Source organism: Coregonus clupeaformis, chromosome 16, assembly GCF_020615455.1.
Source record: "Coregonus clupeaformis isolate EN_2021a chromosome 16, ASM2061545v1, whole genome shotgun sequence".
NCBI lineage: Eukaryota > Metazoa > Chordata > Actinopteri > Salmoniformes > Salmonidae > Coregonus > Coregonus clupeaformis.
In genome coordinates this window covers 40,285,127-40,307,038 of record NC_059207.1, presented here as the reverse complement: position 1 = coordinate 40,307,038, position 21,912 = coordinate 40,285,127, and the positions used below count along the sequence as shown (strand labels likewise).

At 43.7% G+C, this 21,912-nt stretch overlaps 1 protein-coding gene across 3 annotated transcripts; it reads left to right on the top strand.

Moving 5' to 3' along the window:
• The first annotated feature begins 3,490 nt into the window (after positions 1-3,490).
• LOC121584741 (BICD family-like cargo adapter 1) lies at positions 3,491-21,909 on the top strand. Of its 3 annotated transcripts, XR_006003757.2 has the most exons (12): positions 3,491-4,448; positions 5,441-5,656; positions 14,965-15,081; positions 15,418-15,429; positions 16,407-16,553; positions 16,747-16,926; positions 17,088-17,306; positions 17,508-17,651; positions 17,813-17,943; positions 18,155-18,275; positions 19,032-19,152; positions 19,517-19,605. XR_006003757.2 is itself a non-coding variant. In XM_041900822.1 (11 exons), exons 1-11 carry the CDS (start codon positions 4,041-4,043, stop codon positions 19,700-19,702), a joined length of 1,881 nt encoding a protein of 626 aa, XP_041756756.1. In that variant the 5' UTR covers positions 3,491-4,040; the 3' UTR covers positions 19,703-21,909. The 3 variants fall into 3 exon arrangements, 2 of the variants coding, with proteins under 2 accessions (XP_041756756.1, XP_041756757.1); XM_041900822.1 differs by lacking the exon at positions 19,032-19,152 and having other exon boundaries at positions 19,517-21,909; XM_041900823.1 differs by lacking the exons at positions 15,418-15,429; positions 19,032-19,152 and having other exon boundaries at positions 19,517-21,909.
• Positions 21,910-21,912: the final 3 nt, after the last annotated feature.

Sequence of the window (21,912 nt, the reverse complement as noted above, 5' to 3'; positions counted from 1 at the left end):
CATGTGAGTTTCTATGTGTACCTCTGAAGGTACCTTATGTGTATCTTTGACCTTTTTGTAACCCAGGGAACAACACTGTACCCTAACGGTACCCTAATTTTGAGAGTATGTGGATATACGTTCTTGGTCATAAAGATGTACCTGGTGGCACTGCTGAAACATTAATGCACTTCTGCTCAAAAGCTTGCAAGTTCAAATCCCCAAAGCATGTATGCACACTTTACATTAACTGTCCCTGAGCACTGCTATTTTATGTTCGAATCGTCAAATAATCAGACAATTATTCACTTGCTTATGGACAACTTTTAGCAAAGGGCAGAACTTATTGCCATTAAATCTGTGGCCAATCCTCTGTCATGTCCACAGACCTGGTGTTGTACAGAGATGCAGTATTTCTGTTACATGTATTTGAAATACGTATTTTAATTACTTCTGCGTATTTTGTATGTTGTATTACACTGGTCTGAACTACACTCCAATGTATTTTGTATCAAAATACTTTCGAAAGCTCTAATTTATATTTTCAAAATACAGGATTGATCAGAGATCATTTACCCTGATGATAGCCTGAGGCCGAAATGTTTGCGTTTTGTTTTCACCATTTTTTTATGCACTATGATATATTCTTTGGGCACCATGATGTTTCAATAAACATCTTTATTTTGCATTCAAGCCTCAGTTTTGGATCTATTCCTTTTTTCGACAGTGTGCAGGTCTTTATTTCTTCCAGTATTTTCAAAATACAACATACTTTTCTATACCATTTCTTTAAAGCGTTTCAAAATGTTGTGGCCCCCTTTCACCCTACATTGGTATCAAAAGTCTGATGGCACTATAGTGTGATAAGAGTGTCTGCTTAATTAACTAAATGTAAATGTATAAAAATGAACAATTGCAAAGCACTCATTATTACTATAATGAGCTCCGCCCCGAAACAAGATCAATGAAAATACCCAGTGTGCTTTGCTGTTGCTCATTTTCATATATAAATTAAAATGTTGGTCATTTAGCAGATGCTCTTATCCAGTGACAGTGCATTCAACTAAAGTAAGCAACAACATATCACAGTCATAGCAAGTAAGACGTTTCTGTAACCATTAATTGAGAATGTTGTTGCTGTTTGGCTGGCTACTTACATGTATTTTAATTAAATACAATACTTTGCAAAAGTATATTTTATTTTGATACATTGGTCTTTAGGGTATTTTGTAGTTGTATTTTGTAATTGTAATTTATGCCCATCCCTGGTGGCGTAGCTGGAAATTCAGGTCATTAGCAACCAAGAGGTTGTGAGTTCAAAAAGTGCTGTAACCAGCATTCAGCAGCATACTGTCCTTCTACAGCAGTAACATTGTTGTTTACCTTACTTTCATTGCAACCAACAGCCTGTAGTGTACCATACAATTAAAGCAACTTTTGAACAGTGTAGCATTTCATGGCATAAAAGGAAAACATGGTGGAAAGGGAAAGAACAGGATGGTTCTTCACAACCATCACAGCAGTAAAGAACTCTTCCTAATACGCAAAAAATAAAAATATGGTTACACATACTGTATCACCCTCACCACTGACAAAGAACCCCTCAATATCTTATTTTTTTGTGTGTATGCTTGTCCAGCATGGTCTATCTGGTCAAGCTGGTCTGCTAAACCACACCCATCATTATCATATTTCCCAGTATGCTCGATTGCAGTTTTATTTTAATTGATTGTTTCAATATCTGTGTATATCTGTGTACATTGATTGATTAATTAAAAAGATAAATAACATACATTTTTCTAAACTAATACAATCTGTTAGTTGGACTTATTGCACCCGTTACTGAAATGGTTGTTCCAGTTTAGATGGTTTAGGTAGTCTTAGTTATTCAACTTTCTAACCCTGGGAGTCAATCTGAATGTAGATTGTGGGTGAATAAAAGTTCCAATTGTTGGATATCCCCACTCAGGCTGGATTCCAATAGGAATTAGACAGCACTTTGCAAGCCAGCATAATGTGACTTGTTGCTGGTGACCAGTGTCCAATACACAGCTAAGGCTGGTCACCAGTAGGAAAAACAACAAAGGCTGGTCAGCAGCAAAAACACAACGAAGGCTGGTCACCAGCAAAAAAACACAGTGAAGGCTGGTCACCAGTAGGGTCTTAAGCAGTTCGCTATGTTGATGGAGATAATCCGGGAACCCCTGTGGTTTGGCCCATGTGAGGCTACTGTACTGAAACATCTTGAAGCAACAGTTGTTTTAAACATTTACCCTCCAGTATAAGAGTATAAGCATTACAGTAATATAGATGATTGAAGACTGCTGCTTAATCCATGCCTGGTCGCCTATCAAATGTACCCCATTCCTATCCACTTGGAAGAAATCACTCAAAAGCGATTGGATGGATAACCACCATAGAGCTGACTGAAGGGCAGTCAGGCCGTGACCCACTTCTTTTGTGTCCTTACTTCAGTCTACACGAAGGGCTTGTTTTTAAATCATTTTTTTTCCTGCACATCATACACTTTCATCATAAAGTATTCACAGGTCACTCTACTGGCAATTTCATTCAGGGAGTTTGTTGGTGAGAGAAGCATAAAAGGTAAAGCAATAGGCTACTTAAGCAATAAGGCCCGAGGGGGTGTGGTATATGGCCAATATACCACAGCTAAGGGCTGTTCTTATGCACGACGCAACGCGGAGTGCCTGGATACAGCCCTTAGCCGTGGTATATTGGCCATATACCACAACCCCCAGAGGTGCCTAATTGCTATTCTAAACTGGTTACCAACGTAATTGGAGCAGTAAAAAGAAATGCTTTGTCATACCTGTGGTATACGGTCTGATATACCATGGCTGTCAGCCAATCAGCATTCAGGGCTCGAACCACCCAGTTTATAAATTGTAATAGCATACTATCTGAAAGCTCCTGGTAATTAGTATGATGACATATGGACCATATTGAAATATGGACAGACACAGAGGGTGAGGGTGGTAACTCATTAGGCCTGTTTATAAAATAGTATGAGTATAGTGGTTTCTGGTTTGATCATGTATATAGACCTAGTAAGATGGGGTTAAAAGCAAACTGACTTTTTATGTTTTATGTTCTGAATTTATTATAACAGACATGTTTATCATTGGGCATTCCTCTAGGAAATATCTAACATTAGAGATTAGGACAATCACGTGGGTTTTGCATTGTTTATACATGAACACCCGCTGTGAAATAATGGGGTCAGACCTAGACCACCCGTGTGTGTTCCCCTATTCATCTGTCAAAACATCTGCTCTAATTTACCCTGAGGCCATGTCTGTGAGGACTAGGAGAGAAAGTTCTTGATGTAATATTATATCGTTGAAAAGCTTTATGAAACTATGTAGACTCAAAGCGAAGTAAATACACACCTACGTCATGCAAAATAACAACATATGGCGTTATCATCCTCAGCCAATCGATGGATATTTGTATCAGGTTGCTGTTGACGTCAGCAACGTGTGGCGCGCATTCGAGGAAGGAAAGGATGTGGCGCCATCGGGCTCGCGCTCTGCTGGAGTGGGTATTTTGGATATCTGGCCCAGGCCTGAGGTTCTGCCAAATGCCTCCGGTGTAAAGGGGCCAACAATTATGCGGAGCCGGGACCCCGCCTCAACGGGGTGGACAGACCGACCGCTATTGAGAGTTCGTCAGGGCGGTTAATGTGGGGACAAAGCACGCTGTGGACCGACAATCTTTACATCCAAGATAGCCAGCAGCAGACATCAAGAGGCTGCTCAACTGCAGAGGCGGCGGCACTGTTTGCAGGATTAAAGCGAGAGCTTGGTGTGTACGGTTCAGGGGAGGTGGTCTTCGAAGTGTGAGGGACATTTGAGTCAGACAGGTTAGCTATTGCCGTGATTCTTAATAACTGTAACATATGCCTACCAAGGAACCCTATCTATGGAGATATTGTCGACACATAGAGGATCCGGTCAGGCCGACCCAGTGACAGAGCGGGTTCAGCCGGAATAAATCAGTTGGGTAGGCTAATCTCTTGGTTTTTTGTCCGTCGGGCGGCGATGTCAGCTTTCTGCCTCGACCTGCACACATCTAAGGCGGCGATTTCAGCACCACCCGAGCTGGACAGCGACTGCATGGAGCACCCGCTGGATCAGGGCAACAAAACCCCACAAGAAAAGGGAGGATTTCAGGGCCACTCGCTGCTACACACCGGCTCTGGAGGCCTCGGGATGGCGTTGGAAGAGGAATTAGCCATGCTTACTGGGGAGCAGGACGACGAGGAGGAGGAAGAGTTATCCGAATTGGAGACGCCTGTAATTGGACAGAATACAGACTTGTCGCTCTTCCGTCAAAAAGAGAAGGACTTGGTTTTAGCTGCTAAACTAGGCAAGGCACTGCTAGAGCGTAACCAAGACCTGACTAAGCAATATGAGAAAATGAACAAAGATCTTAACGATAAACTAGAGGTAAGTAGCTTTACACACACTGCCAAATACTGTATAATCACGATTCAGTCCTGCCAGATCAGTTTTTCAATTCACAGTTGTTTGGCCATCATTTTTGTCTCAGTAAATTCAACTGATTAGGACTGCCCTCCATTATTGTAATGCTATTGAGCAGATGACACACTGTAAACAATTAGCTTGACAGTGTTTTCAGACTGTCTACAATTTACAGCTAATCTCCATACAGTGTAATAACAGTATAATGCCTCTCCCATAAAAACACTTGGGCACAAAACACTGCTCTAACAGCAGACTGAGGTCACTCAATTCTCACAATTACTTTTTATTTATATGCTTTTACTGTCATTACCTGACACTGACAGGTAGCATTGACACAGGTGGAGAGGTGTTCACAACAACTAAAGCCCTGAAACCCCATAGATGTCTGCTGCATTTGTTCACGCTGACAACAGAGCTTTTGTTCATCACATCTGAAACCCCCACTCCACTCAGCACATGGCCTGGAGTGGAACAACGACTAATCCCCTGTTAATGTCCCATGGAGATGGCCTACTGTATCTACTGTAGGCTACATCTGCTCAGGGCCCTGATCTCTAACAACACAGAACTACGCTATTACCCAGTGCACAGTATTCATCAAGCTATTTCAAAGCTTTTTAGGGACAGATAACATTGTTCGTTATCCTTTTACAAACCTTGTTTTATTCCTGACGTGCCTCTTTGTTCAGGACTGATCACCCAACATGATCTGGGCTACATCATGTGTGTGACCAACCATGCCACCCATCCCCCCATCCCCTGGTTCTCTCATAAGCCCACACTCACATCCCCATCCCCTGCCTCAGCCTTATAAAGCCATGGATAGAAAAGAGCAGAAGCTTTGTGCTATCCTTTCACGATCCAATGTCTATTACTACTAGTCTCAGGCCTAACCTGGTCCCTCCAGTCCAGTATCATCTCTAACCCTGTCCCTTGTCTCCCCTCACCCACAGCACCTGGAGCAGGAGAAGCACGAGCTGCGGCGGCGGCTGGAGAATAGGGAGGGGGAGTGGGGGGACCGCGTGGCGGAGCTGGAGACAGACGTCCAGCAGCTGCAGGGAGAGCTGGAGCGCCATCAGGTCCAGCTGAGAGAGGCCGACCGCGACAAGTCCACGGCTATGAGGGAGCTGTCAGAAGAGAACCACCGCCTGCTGGAGCAACTTAGCCGGGTGAGTGGAGATAACTATCTGTCTGTGGACCTTTTTGTCTGTCTGTGGACCTGTCAGTGGGACTCAACACTGGATGTCTCAGTCTGCTGATGTCTCAGTCTGCCGTGTTCATTTCTAGAGAGGGTACAACTATGTTCTCATATAGAATGCATACATGCACGTACATAGACTGCTTCAATCTCTTTCCTCATCTCTCTCTCTCTTTCTCTCTCATACAGATCAATATATGCTAAGTCATCGAAAGTGGAACATTCACCTCTTAAACACTGAATCATTTAGAATGATTCGGGCTGCATACTACTTATGCAACCCTCCTATCCATATTGATAAGTAACTACAGGCTGTTAAAACAGATTTGATGTCTTAGGTAACAAAAAATTTTGATAGCCTGTGACTCGGTTAAGAACAGAAAAAAAACAGAGAACGCATGACAGGATGACAGGGAGAGTGGAGGAAGTCAAGGTTAAATCAGAGCACATCCACTTTGTAAATAGTGATGGACATGTGTCAGGAGAAGCTGTCATTGAATCGACTCCATGGAAAGGCTGGATTGATGGAGCTGAGTAACAGTGCTGTAGGTAATACTGTTGATTAGACTCCCATAAGAAGCTGGATTGACTACAGCTGAAGTCAAATCACTCAATCCTAACTATAGTGGGAGGCATTGCCCTGACAACCTGACTAGCAGAGTGGTCAATTCCTTTTAGGCCTAAATCCCAATGGGAAACGAATGGAAACTCCAGTCAGGAAGGGAGTAGACAGCGCTTCTACCAACTTGAGTCAAGGTGCAGCAAGAAAATCACATGAATATCTGGAAAAACTATTTTTCTTAATAGACATTCATTCCAGGACAGAAACAGCCAATGTTCCCATTCATGGATTATCCTCTACATCAACAGACTGTTTGAAATGATTTTACTGCTGCTCATTTTACCACTAGCATACCAGGCTGAGGCTGATAGGCACGGCGTCACATAGCTGTTTCTAAAAGACACTAGCTTTCCACTGACGCGAGGCACAGGGATATGCTTTTGTGCGAGTTGAAGGGATATATTGATACCTTTCATCTGAGGGTTTGTTAAATGGAGAAAGCTGTGTGTTGACTTCAGTCAGAGGGCCAGTCTCCTTTTAAAAGCCAGAGGAGCTTCAGATGTGGAGATAGGCGGTTGTTGCCTGCTGTGGTGCTCTGGTGACACCAGTGACAGTGTTGTGGGTGACAATGCCTGTGATGCAGTGCTGTTTGTCCTGGGAATAGATGTGGGCTGCAGTCAGGCAGATGCTGCTTCCTTCCACAGCCCAGCAGGGAGAGAGCTAGTTAGCGGTCAATGGCTGTTTTTAGCCCTCCTCATGAGGGCTGCTGCTGGCTGTGTGCTGTTACAGATACAGAGACAGCAGCACCGCTGGGTCATACAGACCTGCTTTACCTCTCATTTCCATCTCTGATCAGATTAAAGTAAAATACATGTCATCCACCATCAGTCTCTGACCAATGAGGGGGCCCTGAACTGGTATTTTTCTATGGATCCTGCTAGGTATGTAATTGAGTTGCAGTTGATTTAAAAGAAGCCCTGGTTAATATGAAATCGGTGTAGATGGGGGGTAATTTATGAGTGCTAATTGAGAGTATTGATCAGGCTTGCGTGATTCACTGCTGTCGGATGCCAGAGAGACCTCCTGTGTAATAAAATGAATGAGGTCAGCCATGGTAGTCTCTCTGTTACTAAGCAATGGCCTGCTTAAACCACAGCTCTGAGTACACATCCTCCTAGTGAACCCACACCAGCCTGACTCTGAGAAACCTCCCCAGTAGTAGAGCCACGAGAGAAGCGCTAAATCATCTGCTCTCACTCGGTCTTTCCCCATCATTTCCCCTTGTACTGCAACAGTCTTATTAGGATTCAAGTAGGTCTGTCTGTGTGCCTGTGTGTAGTCCTATCCAAAGACATGGATTAGGAGATGTTTTGGCTTTGTAATGACAATCTTTGTAGCAGCATTAGTAGGGACAAGGATGCTGACTGTTTTATCTACAGACAGACCATTTAGTCTGGCAAGGCTCACTACAAAACAAGCAACCATGAATTCATTTCCAAGGTTCTTTAAGATCTATTCCCAAGTGTAAACTCTATTCTAACTGGCCCCCTCTAGACACATTCACTGGAGACGAGACACAGACACATGACAGGAGTGCCACATGCGTCCACTGTCTTCCAGTCTAAAATAAGGCACCCCCCTGCGAAGGAGTGATGGAAATAAGTGGTAATCTGTTGCAGGCTGTAGTCATGACAGTAGAGAGCCTGGAGAATGGCTAGAATCCTACAATGTGTCTGACAGCTCTTCCAAGGGCCATTCTCAAAACAAAGCTTTAAAGATTACACTCACACTCACAATAACAATGCACTTTCATAATAACAGATTAGAGGGAGGAACCAATAGTCTGCTGGAACCAAGTCTCTGTTTGGATGCAGCTGGAATGACCTTGGTGTGGCGGGGCTGGCCACAGGAAGTGATGTAAAAAGCAGTGTGTAAGATGCAGCACTGAAGGGATTAGGTCATAATCCTCTGTAATAGCCTTTTCTTATGCATTCAATCAGCAGCCAGAACAACACTACTCCATACAGCACTCACAGCTAATTAAAAACTGTCACCCAAATGTCTGTGTGTGAGCCATTGCCCCTCATGTCAAGGGACAGTGCAAACCTAGCACTAATACACAGGAGCCATTCTCTATGAGCTAGACTTAAATATATGAGAGCCACAAATGTCACTAACATATTCAACACAGCCACATACTGTAGACACACACAGACACACTTACTACTCATACAGACTCAAAGAAGCACAGATGTAAAAACACACCTAAACCCTGTGGTGTCTGCTGGTCTGGTAGGCTTGGCTGGACTGGGGTGTGAGGTTGGCCAATCCCCTGAGGCCTAATCTGATCAGAGTGAACCAGCGAGGAGGGAACATTTCTCTAATTGCATTACAGCACACATTTAGAAAGGGGGAGACCTGACTCCAGCACAAATGCCTACATGTTTAAGGCTATAACCCTGATCAAATCAAAACCCAAAATCTCTGGCTCTGCCAAGATGATCAGACGCCCATAGCACCTCCAGTGACCTTATTGGAGCTGCTTGTTTTAAGGCCAATGTGTAGATGGGAGTAATAATGTGCTGTGTGGTTACTAAGACCCCATTAAGGCCTTTTGTTAGGACTATGTGTAAGTGTACACTGAGGCTCTGCATTACACTATGATAAACTCATAGACCCCAACTAACTTTAATGAGCTGACTTTGTATTACCATGGGCAATACTCTGTTGTGCTCTGCTCCATGGCTACTTCAATCAATCAATCAATCAATTTTATTTTATATAGCCCTTCTTACATCAGCTAATATCTCGAAGTGCTGTACAGAAACCCAGCCTAAAACCCCAAACAGCTAGTAATGCAGGTGTAGAAGCACGGTGGCTAGGAAAAACTCCCTAGAAAGGCCAAAACCTAGGAAGAAACCTAGAGAGGAACCAGGCTATGAGGGGTGGCCAGTCCTCTTCTGGCTGTGCCGGGTGGAGATTATAACAGAACCATGCCAAGATGTTCAAAAATGTTCATAAGTGACAAGCATGGTCAAATAATAATCAGGAATAAATCTCAGTTGGCTTTTCATAGCCGATCATTAAGAGTTGAAAACAGCAGGTCTGGGACAGGTAGGGGTTCCATAACCGCAGGCAGAACAGTTGAAACTGGAATAGCAGCAAGGCCAGGCGGACTGGGGATGACTTGCACTTACCACTGTATAAAACACAGGGGTGAACGACAGACACTGGACATCTTTCCAGGCCATCAGTTGTGATGAGGCCACCTAGTCACACAGGTCCACCAATCCTGTCTCTGGTTGCTATGACAACCCGGTTGTCATATGAGATTTAATGTGTTACCATGGGAATATGCTCTCTGAGGCACTGTGTGCTGTACAGCCAACCCGATGTCAGGTTGCAACACAGATCCCGCTGACATGTACACACATGGACTTGCAAGTCATCTTCAACCATACGTGTATAATAGCTTGTACTGTACAGTATGTTCTGCATCCTGATGAGAGGGTAGAGTGAGAGGGAACAGATAAGCCATTGGAAATCACGGATTTAATTACCGATATGACAAAATAAGAGGATACAAGTGGTAAATCCCTAAAGGATCCCCCTACCCCCTCTCAATTCCACACCCATGTGTAAGCAAGAACATTAGACTGGAAACCACGGAAACTCTGCTATGTTTTTGTATTATAATGATTAGAAGGCAGGCGCAGGAATACGTATTAGGGGTTTTATTTATTCCACCCAACACAAGGTACATCATGAAAACCGATGGGAACGAAGCCAAAAACAAACACGTATATACAGTCGTGGTCAAAAGTTGAGAATGACACAAATATTAATTTTCACAAAGTCTGCTGCCTCAGTTTTTATTATGGCAATTTGCATATACTCCAGAATGTTATGAAGAGTGATCAGATGAATTACAATTAATTGCAAAGTCCCTCTTTGCCATAAAAATGAACTTAATCCCCCCAAAAAATGTCCACTGCATTTCAGCCCTGCCACAAAAGGACCAGCTGACATCATGTCAGTGATTCTCTCGTTAACACAGGTGAGAGTGTTGACGAGGACAAGGCTGGAGATCACTCGGTCATGCTGATTGAGTTAGAATAACAGACTGGAAGCTTTAAAAGGAGGGTGGTGCTTGAAATCATTGTTCTTCCTCTGTTAACCATGGTTACCTGCAAGGAAACACGTGCCGTCATCATTGCTTTGCACAAAAAGGGCTTCACAGGCAAAGATATTGCTGCTAGTAAGATTGCACCTAAATCATCAATTTATCGGATCATCAAGAACTTCAAGGAGAGAGGTTCAATTGTTGTGAAGAAGGCTTCAGGGCTCCCAAGAAAGTCCAGCAAGCACCAGGACCATCTCCTAAAGTTGATTCAGCTGTGGGATCGGTGCACCACCAGTGCAGAGCTTGCTCAGGAATGGCAGCAGGCAGGTGTGAGTGCATCTGCATGCACAGTGAGGCAAAGACTTTGAGGATGGCCTGGTGTCAAGAAGGGCAGCGAGGAAGCCACTTCTCTCCAGGAAAAACATCAGGGACAGACTGATATTCTGCAAAAGGTACAGGGATTGGACTGCTGAGGACTGGGGTAAAGTCATTTTCTCTGATGAATCCCCTTTCCGATTGTTTGGGGCATCCGGAAAAAAGCTTGTCCGGAGAAGACAAGGCTACCGTCAGTCCTGTGTCATGCCAACAGTAAAGCATCCTGAGACCATTCATGTGTGGGGTTGCTTCTCAGCCAAGGGAATGGGCTCACTCACAATTTTGCCTAAAAACACAGCCATGAATAAAGAATGGTACCAACACATCCTCCGAGAGCAACTTCTCCCAACCATCCAAGAACAGTTTGGTGACGAACAATGCCTTTTCCAGCATGATGGAGCACCTTGCCATAAGGCAAAAGTGATAACTAAGTGGCTCGGGGAACAAAACATCTACATTTTGGGTCCATGGCCAGGAAACTCCCCAGACCTTAATCCCATTGAGAACTTGTGGTCAATCCTCAAGAGGCGGGTGGACAAACAAAAACCCACAAATTCTGACAAACTCCAAGCATTGATTATGCAAGAATGGGCTGCCATCAGTCAGGATGTGGCCCAGAAGTTAATTGACAGCATGCCAGGGTGGATTGCAGAGGTCTTGAAAAAGAAGGGTCAACACTGCAAATATTGACTCTTTGCATAAACTTAATGTAATTGTCAATAAAAGCCTTTGACACTTATGGAACGCTTGTAATTATACTTCAGTATACCATAGTAACATCTGACAAAAATATCTAAAAACACTGAAGTAGCAAAGTTTGTGAAGACCAAAACTTGTGTCATTCTCAAAACTTTTGACCACGACTGTATATAACAAAGGGATGTAACCCAAACAAAAGAGCGAGGTGTAACCTCTACACAATACAAGGGACGAGACCCCTAATAACAATACACTGTACTCACGAGACCGTGGGACAAGGACAATGGGGAACAGAGGGCACATATATACACATACTAATCAGGGGGAATGGGAACCAGGTGTGCGTAATGAAACAAGACAGTCCGGGGTTGGTGGTAATGAACCAGTTCAGTGACGCCTAGAAGGCCGGTGACCTAGACCTCCGGAGCTGGTGAACGGAATGAGCAGCAGTACCGGGGGGATCCGTGACAGGCGCTATGGATTAGGCCTGTATGTAGGGAATATATTGTTCCTCTCATATCAAAGACTACTGTAAATGAAAGGGTTTTGAGAATGTTGTAATTTTTCCCTATGAAAGAGGATGGCTTGGCACAAGGTCAATGTTCCCTCAAAGCTGCGCGCGTGCGCGGCCGCCACCTCCTCCAGGACTGCGGCGCAGAAGAAATGCTATGCCGCGCAGAGACGCAAGAGATTGAACTTCACTGAGTTCGCACCATTAGTTTGCACTATATAGATCAACGTTTTTGCTGTGATCGAATCAACATTATATCAGCCCCTTTTCTATGCAACAAAACAAAACAAATCTAACTTTGCAAGATTGAGTCTGTGATTTTGTTGTAGGCAGAGCCAGAGTGCAACCGCACCCACCCGCAAGTGAATGCGCTTTTCAGATCAGTTCAGATCAGAGTGCAGAGCCGCGCGTGTGCACATTTGTTGATATTCTTAGCTAGTTAGCGAGTTATTAGCCCAGTTATAGATAAGTATAGGCCAGCAATGGAGAGTTACTGATTCCTACAAGAGCACAAAACGTGTAGGCTACATTTCAAGCTGTCTTTGAAAAGCCAGTAAGGTAAAAAGCTTATGTCTTAATTAATAATAATATGCCATTTAGCAGACGCTTTTATCCAAAGCGACTTACAGTCATGCGTGCATACATTTTTGTGTATGGGTGGTCCCGGGGATCGAACCCACTACCTTGGCGTTACAAGCGCCGTGCTCTACCAGCTGAGCTACAGAGGACGACGTATGGGTGGTCCCCAATTAAAGGGGCAGTGTTGTATTTTGAGACAGGCTTGAATATGTAAATAAGCCAATAGGCAGAGGGGTAGCCTACATTGTCTAATTCTCTGTATGGTAATAATAATTCATTGTATTTTGTAAAGTGGTTTCTTGCATCATACAACACAATACAATGCAATTTACAGTCACCTATTTGGCCCATGGTGTTACAGACCAAGTAAAAAATCATTAATGAATGTCAAACCCCTTCCTAATGTAAAAATGTTTTAAAAGTCTCAAGCAATATAGGCCTGCATTGAACACCACATATAGGCTACTGTAGGCTATATCATAGAAATAAAAACCTATTTCCATGTGAAAATGTTATGGGATTTGATCCATTGGCCTACATAATGCTCAGATAGCCACAATAGCCTATTGGCTACTGTCTAAAACTGTAAGGGTACAGCCTCAGTGTTAACTGTAAATATGCACCGGAAGTTGCACAAAATTCTCACAACGTTCAAGTTTCTGCTCACAAGACAAAAAAATTGTTCAGTGCCCCAGAAAATTTGAGGGATCATTGCACAAGGTACTGTACCTTTGTGTTCGGACTCTGGAGGAAGAATTAGCATTTACGCTTGTCTCTCAGATTATTGAGCCCTAGTTTGTTGGCCTGGATTCTGTTGCAGTAGTCTGATTTCCCCCATGTACTGATAATGCTTGATCTGGGATCTGAGGACTTTATGCTCAGATTAAGGGGAATATCAGTACATCTGGCAACACAGTGAAATGTCCTGTTTTTCCTCTGATCTCAATCTGTCAGACGCAGTGTGACACTGAGTCAAATGTCACATTCCCACTGTGACTGGGCTTTGCATAGACCTCCACTGAGGAGACAGATACATCAGTCAGTTTAGCAGAGAGGAAGAGCTGTATGCATCTTCCTGGCCTGGTTAGGAGAATGTGAAGCACATTCAGAATTGCAGAGTAGAGCTCCTGTGTCTGAATGTCTAAGAATACATCAAACTAATTATGATTCTGCGTTTGGTAAAGGCTATATCATTCCTCCCAAGCATCACTGGGGACAACAAGATGCCATTATGAAAACGGGGTACATAGAAGTGGAAGACTTGTAGAAGTGCCACAACAAACGTTTTCTTATTTTTGTAAGCATAGTGCACTGACCAAACAATGTTATGACAAAGCACAGGTTTTAGTTTTCAGGTTGTTCTTCCCTTGGTCTCCCACACAGAATACATAAACATTACAACCCCTCTCTGAGTTACTTAAGGACACAAGTGCATTCAAGTGTGAATGGAACTCACCCATCTTTTAGCAGCAGACGTTCCAAAGTGGACATCTCTCCTCACCGCTAAAAGCCTTACAGAAAGCATGGTGTAGTGTAGATTTCTGAGTATAAGCCTTGTATTATTACGCAATATGCCATGCTAGTTCCACAAAACACCAACAGATGTCCAATGGGGAAACCATTTATCTCACCTAAATCTCTAACTCACTTACAGTAGACTGACTGTAGTAGAAAAGCCAACTCTGTTTAGGATTCAGACAGACAGATGGGTGGAGAGCTCTGTCCAACTACATTATACCTGTGGGTCTACAACAAGGACAGAGAATTAGAGAGCGGCTGTGTTTGGTCACTTCCTGTTCTTACCTGTCCCATGCAGTCACTACTCACGAAGGCCTCACCAGTCACCACAGTGGCCAACAATGCAACCACTGACTGAAAGATCCTATAAACATCACACGGCCGGTAGGCAGTGGGTTATTGATCAGAACAGTCCAATGTGCTCAGCCAGGGAAGGGGGCAGTAGGGACCAAGCTCTAAACAGAACATTTCAGATTTTTAAGGTTGAGTTACTCAAACCTGTGCTTTCACAGGAACAGTTCTGCTGTGCAGCTGGATACCAGTTACAGGAACACTGTGGTGACTCAGAGGTAACAGTGTGTCAAATCAAATAGCACTCAAAGCATTGCCGTGTTGGGTACTCACTCAGAACGTGTCTCACCATGGCACAATGTGAAGTATGTGAGTGGCATGAGTATGTGTGGACAATATGTTGTGAGAATACTGAACTGTTCTGAATTACGACTTTACAACACTACCGTTATGCACTTTGTATTTTATGTGGAAGATGTAGATATTTGTCATCTGGTAATGCCTTTCATAATTGCCCCTGAGACAAGTTGTATTGAATTGTATTAATAACATGTTATAAAATAATTTGTTAATGTATTTGTGCTAACGCTCTGTGTCTGGGGTGTGTTTGTGTGTCTCCAGGCTACAGATGTGGAGAGGCAGCTGTCCACTCAGGTCCACTCGTTACGGGATGACTTCAGAGAGAAGAGCGTCTCCACCAACCAGCACATGACACGACTAGAGAGCCTACAGGCTGAGGTGAGGCATCCGAGTAGTCATTTTTAACCGTCTCAAAAATCAATACCTTCTTAAAAATTGATTTCAACTTAACAAATATTACCCAGTCATAATCAAAAGTGTCATTTATTAAAAAATGTGTTTTAATGTGCTGTGTGGGGTTGAGAAAATGTAATATCCTGAGATATTAGAATATGCACACCTCAAGTTGTGCTGTGTTTTCTATCAAACTAATTCAAACAGTAGTATTCAAACTATTCCCCTATCAGTTTTCCCTCGTTTTCTATCAATCATTCAATTTCTCCCTGTTCCCCTCCTCTAATACCGTGATTGAATCCTTCCACTTCACTGGAGCAGCAAGGGCTAGAAGTGAGTGGTTATATTGGTTTGTCTGCATGCTGCATATCGCATGTGTGTACATGTCCCACTGTACTGCTATGGAGCATGAGATTCTGTATGTTTCTGTCTGTGATACATTTATCAAGAGAATACACAGTAATATCAATGATGTGTAATGTCAGCCATCTAGCTCAGGGTCATAGAATGATAACATGACAGATATATTATACCGCTCAGTGGGTCTTGTTGGAGAGCAGTAACCTCACTGCAGAGACTGCACTGGAATTGAGTGAAAAAGCTGCCGTTCTATATTTAGCAGATATACTGCAATGTCTGGGTGTTCCCAGGATTGCAACGGGTTTTCTGAATTTAAAGTGACAAGGATGGATATGTTACAGTCCTGCTAGACAGAGAAAATCACAGCAATGTCAACCAAAATATCTGAAGGATACACGAAGAACATGAATCTACAAAGACATCCACATGGTGGCCAAGACGTCCACATACTGCGCTGTGAAGTAGGTTACCAGATGTAGGTCAAAGCATGGATGGGGAGTAAAGAGAAATAACAATAACTGATGTTTGTTTAATGGATTAAGCTGCGCAGACCGCTACCAAACATATTACAGACAAACAACTCTCCTTGTATCTCTAGAAATGTACAGTGTTTGTGCAATGTTAGCATTCAGTCCAAGGCCACTTTATAGACTGATGAAGGAATAAACTGTTATCGGGTCTATTTGGACTATCAACTTACCACAGAGACATTCCTGTATATGAGGGTGGCAGAAACCGCCTACGCCGATGCTAGGCAACAAACATTATTTGGACCAGGGGGAGTACTTTCATCTTCTGGAACATTTGAACTCCTCAGTCAGTCAGGAGATAAACAGGTTAATAGAGGCTAACACTGAGTGCAGATAGCTACCAAAACAGTTTCTCTTCTCTGTCCTTGGTTCCCATAGCACAATGTGTTACTTGGCTATTGGGGTTGTGTATCTTGTCAGATTAAGATGCTGTCGGAGCGTAAGAGAGAGCTGGAGCGTCGGGTTAACGCTGTGCTAGAGGAAAACGAGCTACTTCAGAATACTGTTGACGACCTGAGGGAAAGAACACTAGTGCTGGAGAAACATCACCACGAGAAGGACTTACAGGTACGATCTCTGTCGCTATTTGTACAGTTCCATAATATTCCTGTATTATGTGTGAACGTATATATGGGTTTAAAGACATGTTCTGTAGGTGTGTGTGTCTGAGTGTGTTATGTTGATCTGTATGGTATCAGTGCTCTGTGTTGACCACTGTGTTGACTACTGTGTTGACCCCTGTGTTGCTGTGTGTGTCCAGTTACGGCAGAGCCAGCTGGAGCTCCAGGAGGTCCGGGTGTCCCACAGACATCTGAGTGCCCGCTTTGAGGAGCTCACAGAGGAGAGAAGTCTACAAGGCCTCAGCCCACACCCTGCCAGTCTACTCTGTGAGATAGAACAGAGCATGGAGCAAGAGGAGCAGGAACAGGAGAGGGAGCAGGTACACACATGCACACGCACGCACGCACACACGCACACGCATACATGCACACCCTGCTTTGTGAGATAGAGTGGCATACAGAGAGTCCTAGATATCATATCAGTGATTCATAGTGTATCATAAACAGTTTTTGCTAAGCAGCTCTCCCTCTCTGTCTCTAGCTCCGTCTCCAGCTGTGGGAGGCCTACTGCCAGGTGCGCTCGCTCGTCTCCCACCTGCGGGGCAATGACATCACAGACTCAGCCCTGTCCACAGACTCCTCCATGGACGAGTCCTCAGAGACATACCCAGCCAAGGACGTTCCCATGGGGAGCCTGCATGCCAGTCTACTGGAGCTACGCAGACTCACACAGAACCTGCTAGACGGCAACGAGTCCACGGTACTGACCTTCACACACAGATATACATACGAAAATACTGACCAGATATACTATACATATATATAGTTCCTCCATGCATCCAATAAAGAGTGTGCGATATTCAGTACATACTCAAAACAACTCCAAATGAATTGAGTTGAGTTTGACCTGAATTCACAATATAATGAATCTATGTGTGTTGTTGTGGTTGTGTGTGAGCAGGGTTCTCGGCATAGTGACGAGGAGGCTCTAGAAGACCAGGTTCGAAAACTTGGGGAAGAGCTGAGAGGAGTGAGAGAGCTGTACGAAGCAGAGCAGGATAGAACACGGAACAGCCAAGAAGAGGTTCTACAACTCCATAATCAGGTACTACTGCTCACAGAGCTTTATCTTCAGTGTTGTTCTTGAACAAGATCACTTCAACACAGCGTTGTTATTCAAGCAAGACACAGATGTGATTTCTTACTCATGAGGTTGACAAAGTGTCTGATGAGTGTCTCCTATGTCATTCCTCCCCTGTCCTGAAGATGGCGATGCTCTCTGTGGAGATGTGCTCTGTACAGGAGGAGAGTGAGCGTATGAGGGCCATGTCTGAAGCACGAGACCCCAGTGAACAGCTCCAAAGTGCTATACGAGACCGAGATGATGCTATTTCCAAGTAAGACCACATTTACATAGCACATTTTTTGGGCACAACCACATGTATGTTTGCCCTGTATGTAATAGGCTAGCATATAACAACAATTTGATGTTTTACATTAATCTCCCGAATAAGCAGGCCAGTCATAAACTCTCATTCAACATAATGAGAGCAAAGAAACTAGAGCGGTGTTGTCTGTCTCTAAGCTGTGTGTCTGTCTGCCTAACAGGAAGAAAGCGGTGGAGATGGAGCTGGCCAAGTGTAAGATAGATATCATGTCTCTGAACAGCCAGCTCCTGGACGCCATCCAGCAGAAGCTGAACCTATCACAGCAGCTGGAGGCCTGGCAGGTGGGTCAGAGGTCAGGGTTCATGAGGGGGCACACTAGACTCATAGTATGAGTTATTTCATTTGAATTTTTGGACTATTTAAAACACAATTCAGCCACACGTGGATACACTGTATTTAGAATAATGGAGGATAACACAATAAAGTTGAACAACTTATTTCCATTGTTGTCCTCTGGTTGTTACTGAATGGACTGTCAAACTGAATGGACTTTCAAACTGAATGGACTGTCAAACTGAATGGACTGTCAAACTGATAGTTATAATAACAGATACCATATGAATGTGTATCTGACAGCTCAAATGTGTACGAATGACAAAATGTATGAATGATTACATTCACACAGCAATTATCATTATTAATGTGTACTGTATTTTATTCATTAAATAAGAGTATACTAGTGGACTGAAATGTACAGTTGTAGGTTTAGGTGAAAATGTGTGTCTGGTGATCTTTTCCCCACCACATCCTGTCCTCTCCTCTAATTTACCACTGTCCAAAGTGTGTGTATGTGTTAACATGTACAATACTGTACGTACTCTGAGTCAGCAATTTACACAAGTGTCTGAAGAACTAATACACTCCTCATTGAAACCTCAATGAGTTTCAACCTTGGGTTTTCATTGAACATACTGCAAACAATTCAGCAAGTAGGACTAGTAGCTAACTAACTAAATTGAGGACTTGTGTATGTGTCTTTCCCTCCCCTCCCTCACCCGTAACTAGCAGCTCTTTCCTCTCTCTTTCCCTGGCTGCAGTTTGCCTCCTCAGGGCTCTTTACTGTGTGGCTCTTGTGGTTTCTGATCTAGTGGCCTTTCTCAGCTTCCGTACCACCCTTTCTCCCCTGTGGTACCCCCCCTCCCCCCCACTGCATTAGAGGTGAGGTGTTCCATCTTGCCCTGGTTCTGTCCTGTGCGACTCTTCCATGCCACGCTGAGCCATTCCATGCCATGGCCTGCTGACTCAACAGAAATACGCTCACCCATTCTAAGCCATTTGATCCATTTGATCACCCAAAACCACCCACTTCCATGCCAATCTGTCACACCATCCTCCTGCCTGCTGTTTCTCTTCTCTAAAAACCCCTGTCCACTTTAACATACCCTCACATTCCCTTTACCTATCTATCACTCTACTGTGCTCTCTCTCTCTCTCTCTCTCTCTCTCTCTCTCTCTCTCTCTCTCTCTCTCTCTCTCTCTCTCTCTCTCAGTCACTCATTCATTCTGTCTTTCTCTCTCTTAGGATGATATGCACAGTATGATTGATCAGCAGCTTATGGAAAAGCACCAGGAGGAGTGGAGGGTGACCCCCTACTCCCTTGCTGGGCCCTCTGGGGGTCGCGGGGGCCCCTCCGGCCAGTCCTCCAGACGAGCCCATCGTCTCTCCGATGGGGAGAAGAGGCTCTTTTCCTTCTTCAAAAAGAACTGAGTGCCTCTGGACTGGCCCAAGTGAACATGAGAGAAAATAACAAGAAAAAGAGAGTGCAGAGGGAGAAAGAGTAAAGACAGTAAAGCCAAAGACAAAGGGCAGTGATACAGACTATCAGACAGGGGGGCTAAAGGGTTCAGAGGTCATTTGCACTTTATCTGTCCCATCACGCCCTTCCTTACAGACACTTAGAGAATGAGTGAGTAGCACTGTAAGACACCCCCAGAGGCCTTGGCTACAATCCCATAAACACCCATTGTGCTTACATTAACAGGGTTACATATATTACCTCCAAAGAGGTCCGTTCCCCAGTAGTGCCTCCCAGCGTCTTTACCCCACTGCCAAAACTCCAGACTGGGAGTGTATCCATACAGTAGGGCTGACTCCTGTGTACTGCCACAGGCCAAGGAGTCTGGGGAGAGGGTGTTCAATACGGGACTCACCAAGGCCTTGGAGTCGAGGGATTGGGACGGTGGGCCAGTGATCTGGGTAAGGGCGAGAAGGACAAGGACCAGCCTCTGGGTGGGAAGCAGCATTGTTACAGCTAACTCAGACATGTTTTCAGGTTTATTCAGGTGTTCAGGGATTTACAAAGAGGCCTTATTCCCAATCAATACAGTCCAATGGATGGACTTTATTCAATTGGTATGCACTTCGCAATTATGGTCATGCCATAGCATTGGTTAATAGAGTTAAAGGTAGCTCTAACACAACACACCAAAATCACTGAACTTTTGCATTCACAAAAATAAGACAGGAGTGTAAATGTCCAGATCAAGCCACAGTAAATCCAAAAACATATCACTTGTCTTTATGTATATCGATCATAAGTTTACCTCAGATCATACTCAATACTGACTGAGCAACCACAGCATGACAAAGTGTCAGTTACATTTACCAAGCACTGAGTGTATAAAAACCAGTCAAAGTGATTATGGGTCTATCTCAGGTCCGTGGACATTTCTACACAGGCCTCTTGTCAGTCTCTGACATCTGAATAAACCTCTGGGCAGCTGGCGTTAGTTGCAGCCTCTATCCAGGTGGAATTCTACAGTTAGAATGCCACATTTAGCATACATTTGACATACAAAAAGTGATAAGAAAACTGTATTTTCAAACATTGTCTGTACAATGGCGATCATCATGTATCTTTCTCCTAGCTAACCAAATCCTCAGAAATGTTTACATTAGGCTAGCGTGAGAAAGGGGAAGTCAAAACGGTCTCTCAATACTTCTGCAGTGCCTAACTTTGGCAAGTCAAAGGCATCCATATTGTGCTATAGTTAATTGTCAAATTTCCATTCATTGGAACACAAATGTGGTATTGATTTAGTAACCTACTCAGTCAGCTACCACCAATCGAGTTCCACAGGAAACCCTATTGACAGGGCCTACAGAGTGCTTTAGCTATAGTGTCACAGTAATATAGATGGTCTACTGCCATTCCCATTGCTTCAAAACTTATGATAGTGGACACTTTATTTCCTAGCTTTTGGGCTTCCATTCAGGCCAGACATACAGAATCTGTGACTCCATATTTGTAGAGTCTGTGTAGATAAATGTGATGCATTTGAACCCTCATGGCGCGTTTGAAAACAAGACTGGCACAGTCTTCTGACCTCTGTCTGGGTATGGGAAGTCATATCTAGAGCACCTGAGCAAACCTATGCAGATGTCTTCTCACCATCTCAATTAGTTAGGTTGTTGGTTAGGATCAACCCAAAGAAGGGTTCTTTTTAAAGAGTTGAGAGTAGGTTTGGATGAAATCAATATATTTATAAATGCAGACAATTAAAATGTACTCTTTCTTTTTAGAATAATTATTTCATTGTTCCAGTAGTTTTGTTTTGTGTTTTGAGTGTTTACATTCAAATTGGGATCGCTATGGAAAGGGAGAGGAGGGGTGATGTGTAGGAGGGTGGAGATTCTATGTTCTTCATGTGACTGTTCAGTTCTGTCCAAGTAATAAGTCATTCTAACTTTCACCAAATCACAGAATGTTGTCGAAGTTAGGGTTATGCTCTTGAATCACAAGTTAGGATTCTGTGAGTCAGTCGACCAATGTTTGAATCAAAAGTGACATTTTCTACAAAGTAAGAGTTGCTACCATAGCCTTCACTCCAGCCTACAGTTACACTCTCAGATAAAAGGGTTCCAAAAGGGTTCTTCGGCTGTCCCCATAGAACACTTTTTGGTTCCAGGTAGAACCC

What these genes read in the sequence shown, in the direction of transcription:
- LOC121584741 (XM_041900822.1), top strand. Translation starts at nt 4,041, where the DNA reads ATGTCAGCTTTCTGCCTCGACCTGCACACATCTAAGGCGGCGATTTCA. An exon ending in ATCTTAACGATAAACTAGAG is followed by an intron (nt 4,449 to 5,440) that starts GTAAGTAGCTTT and finishes CCTCACCCACAG; the next exon opens with CACCTGGAGCAGGAGAAGCA. An exon ending in ACCACGAGAAGGACTTACAG is followed by an intron (nt 16,554 to 16,746) that starts GTACGATCTCTG and finishes GTGTGTGTCCAG; the next exon opens with TTACGGCAGAGCCAGCTGGA.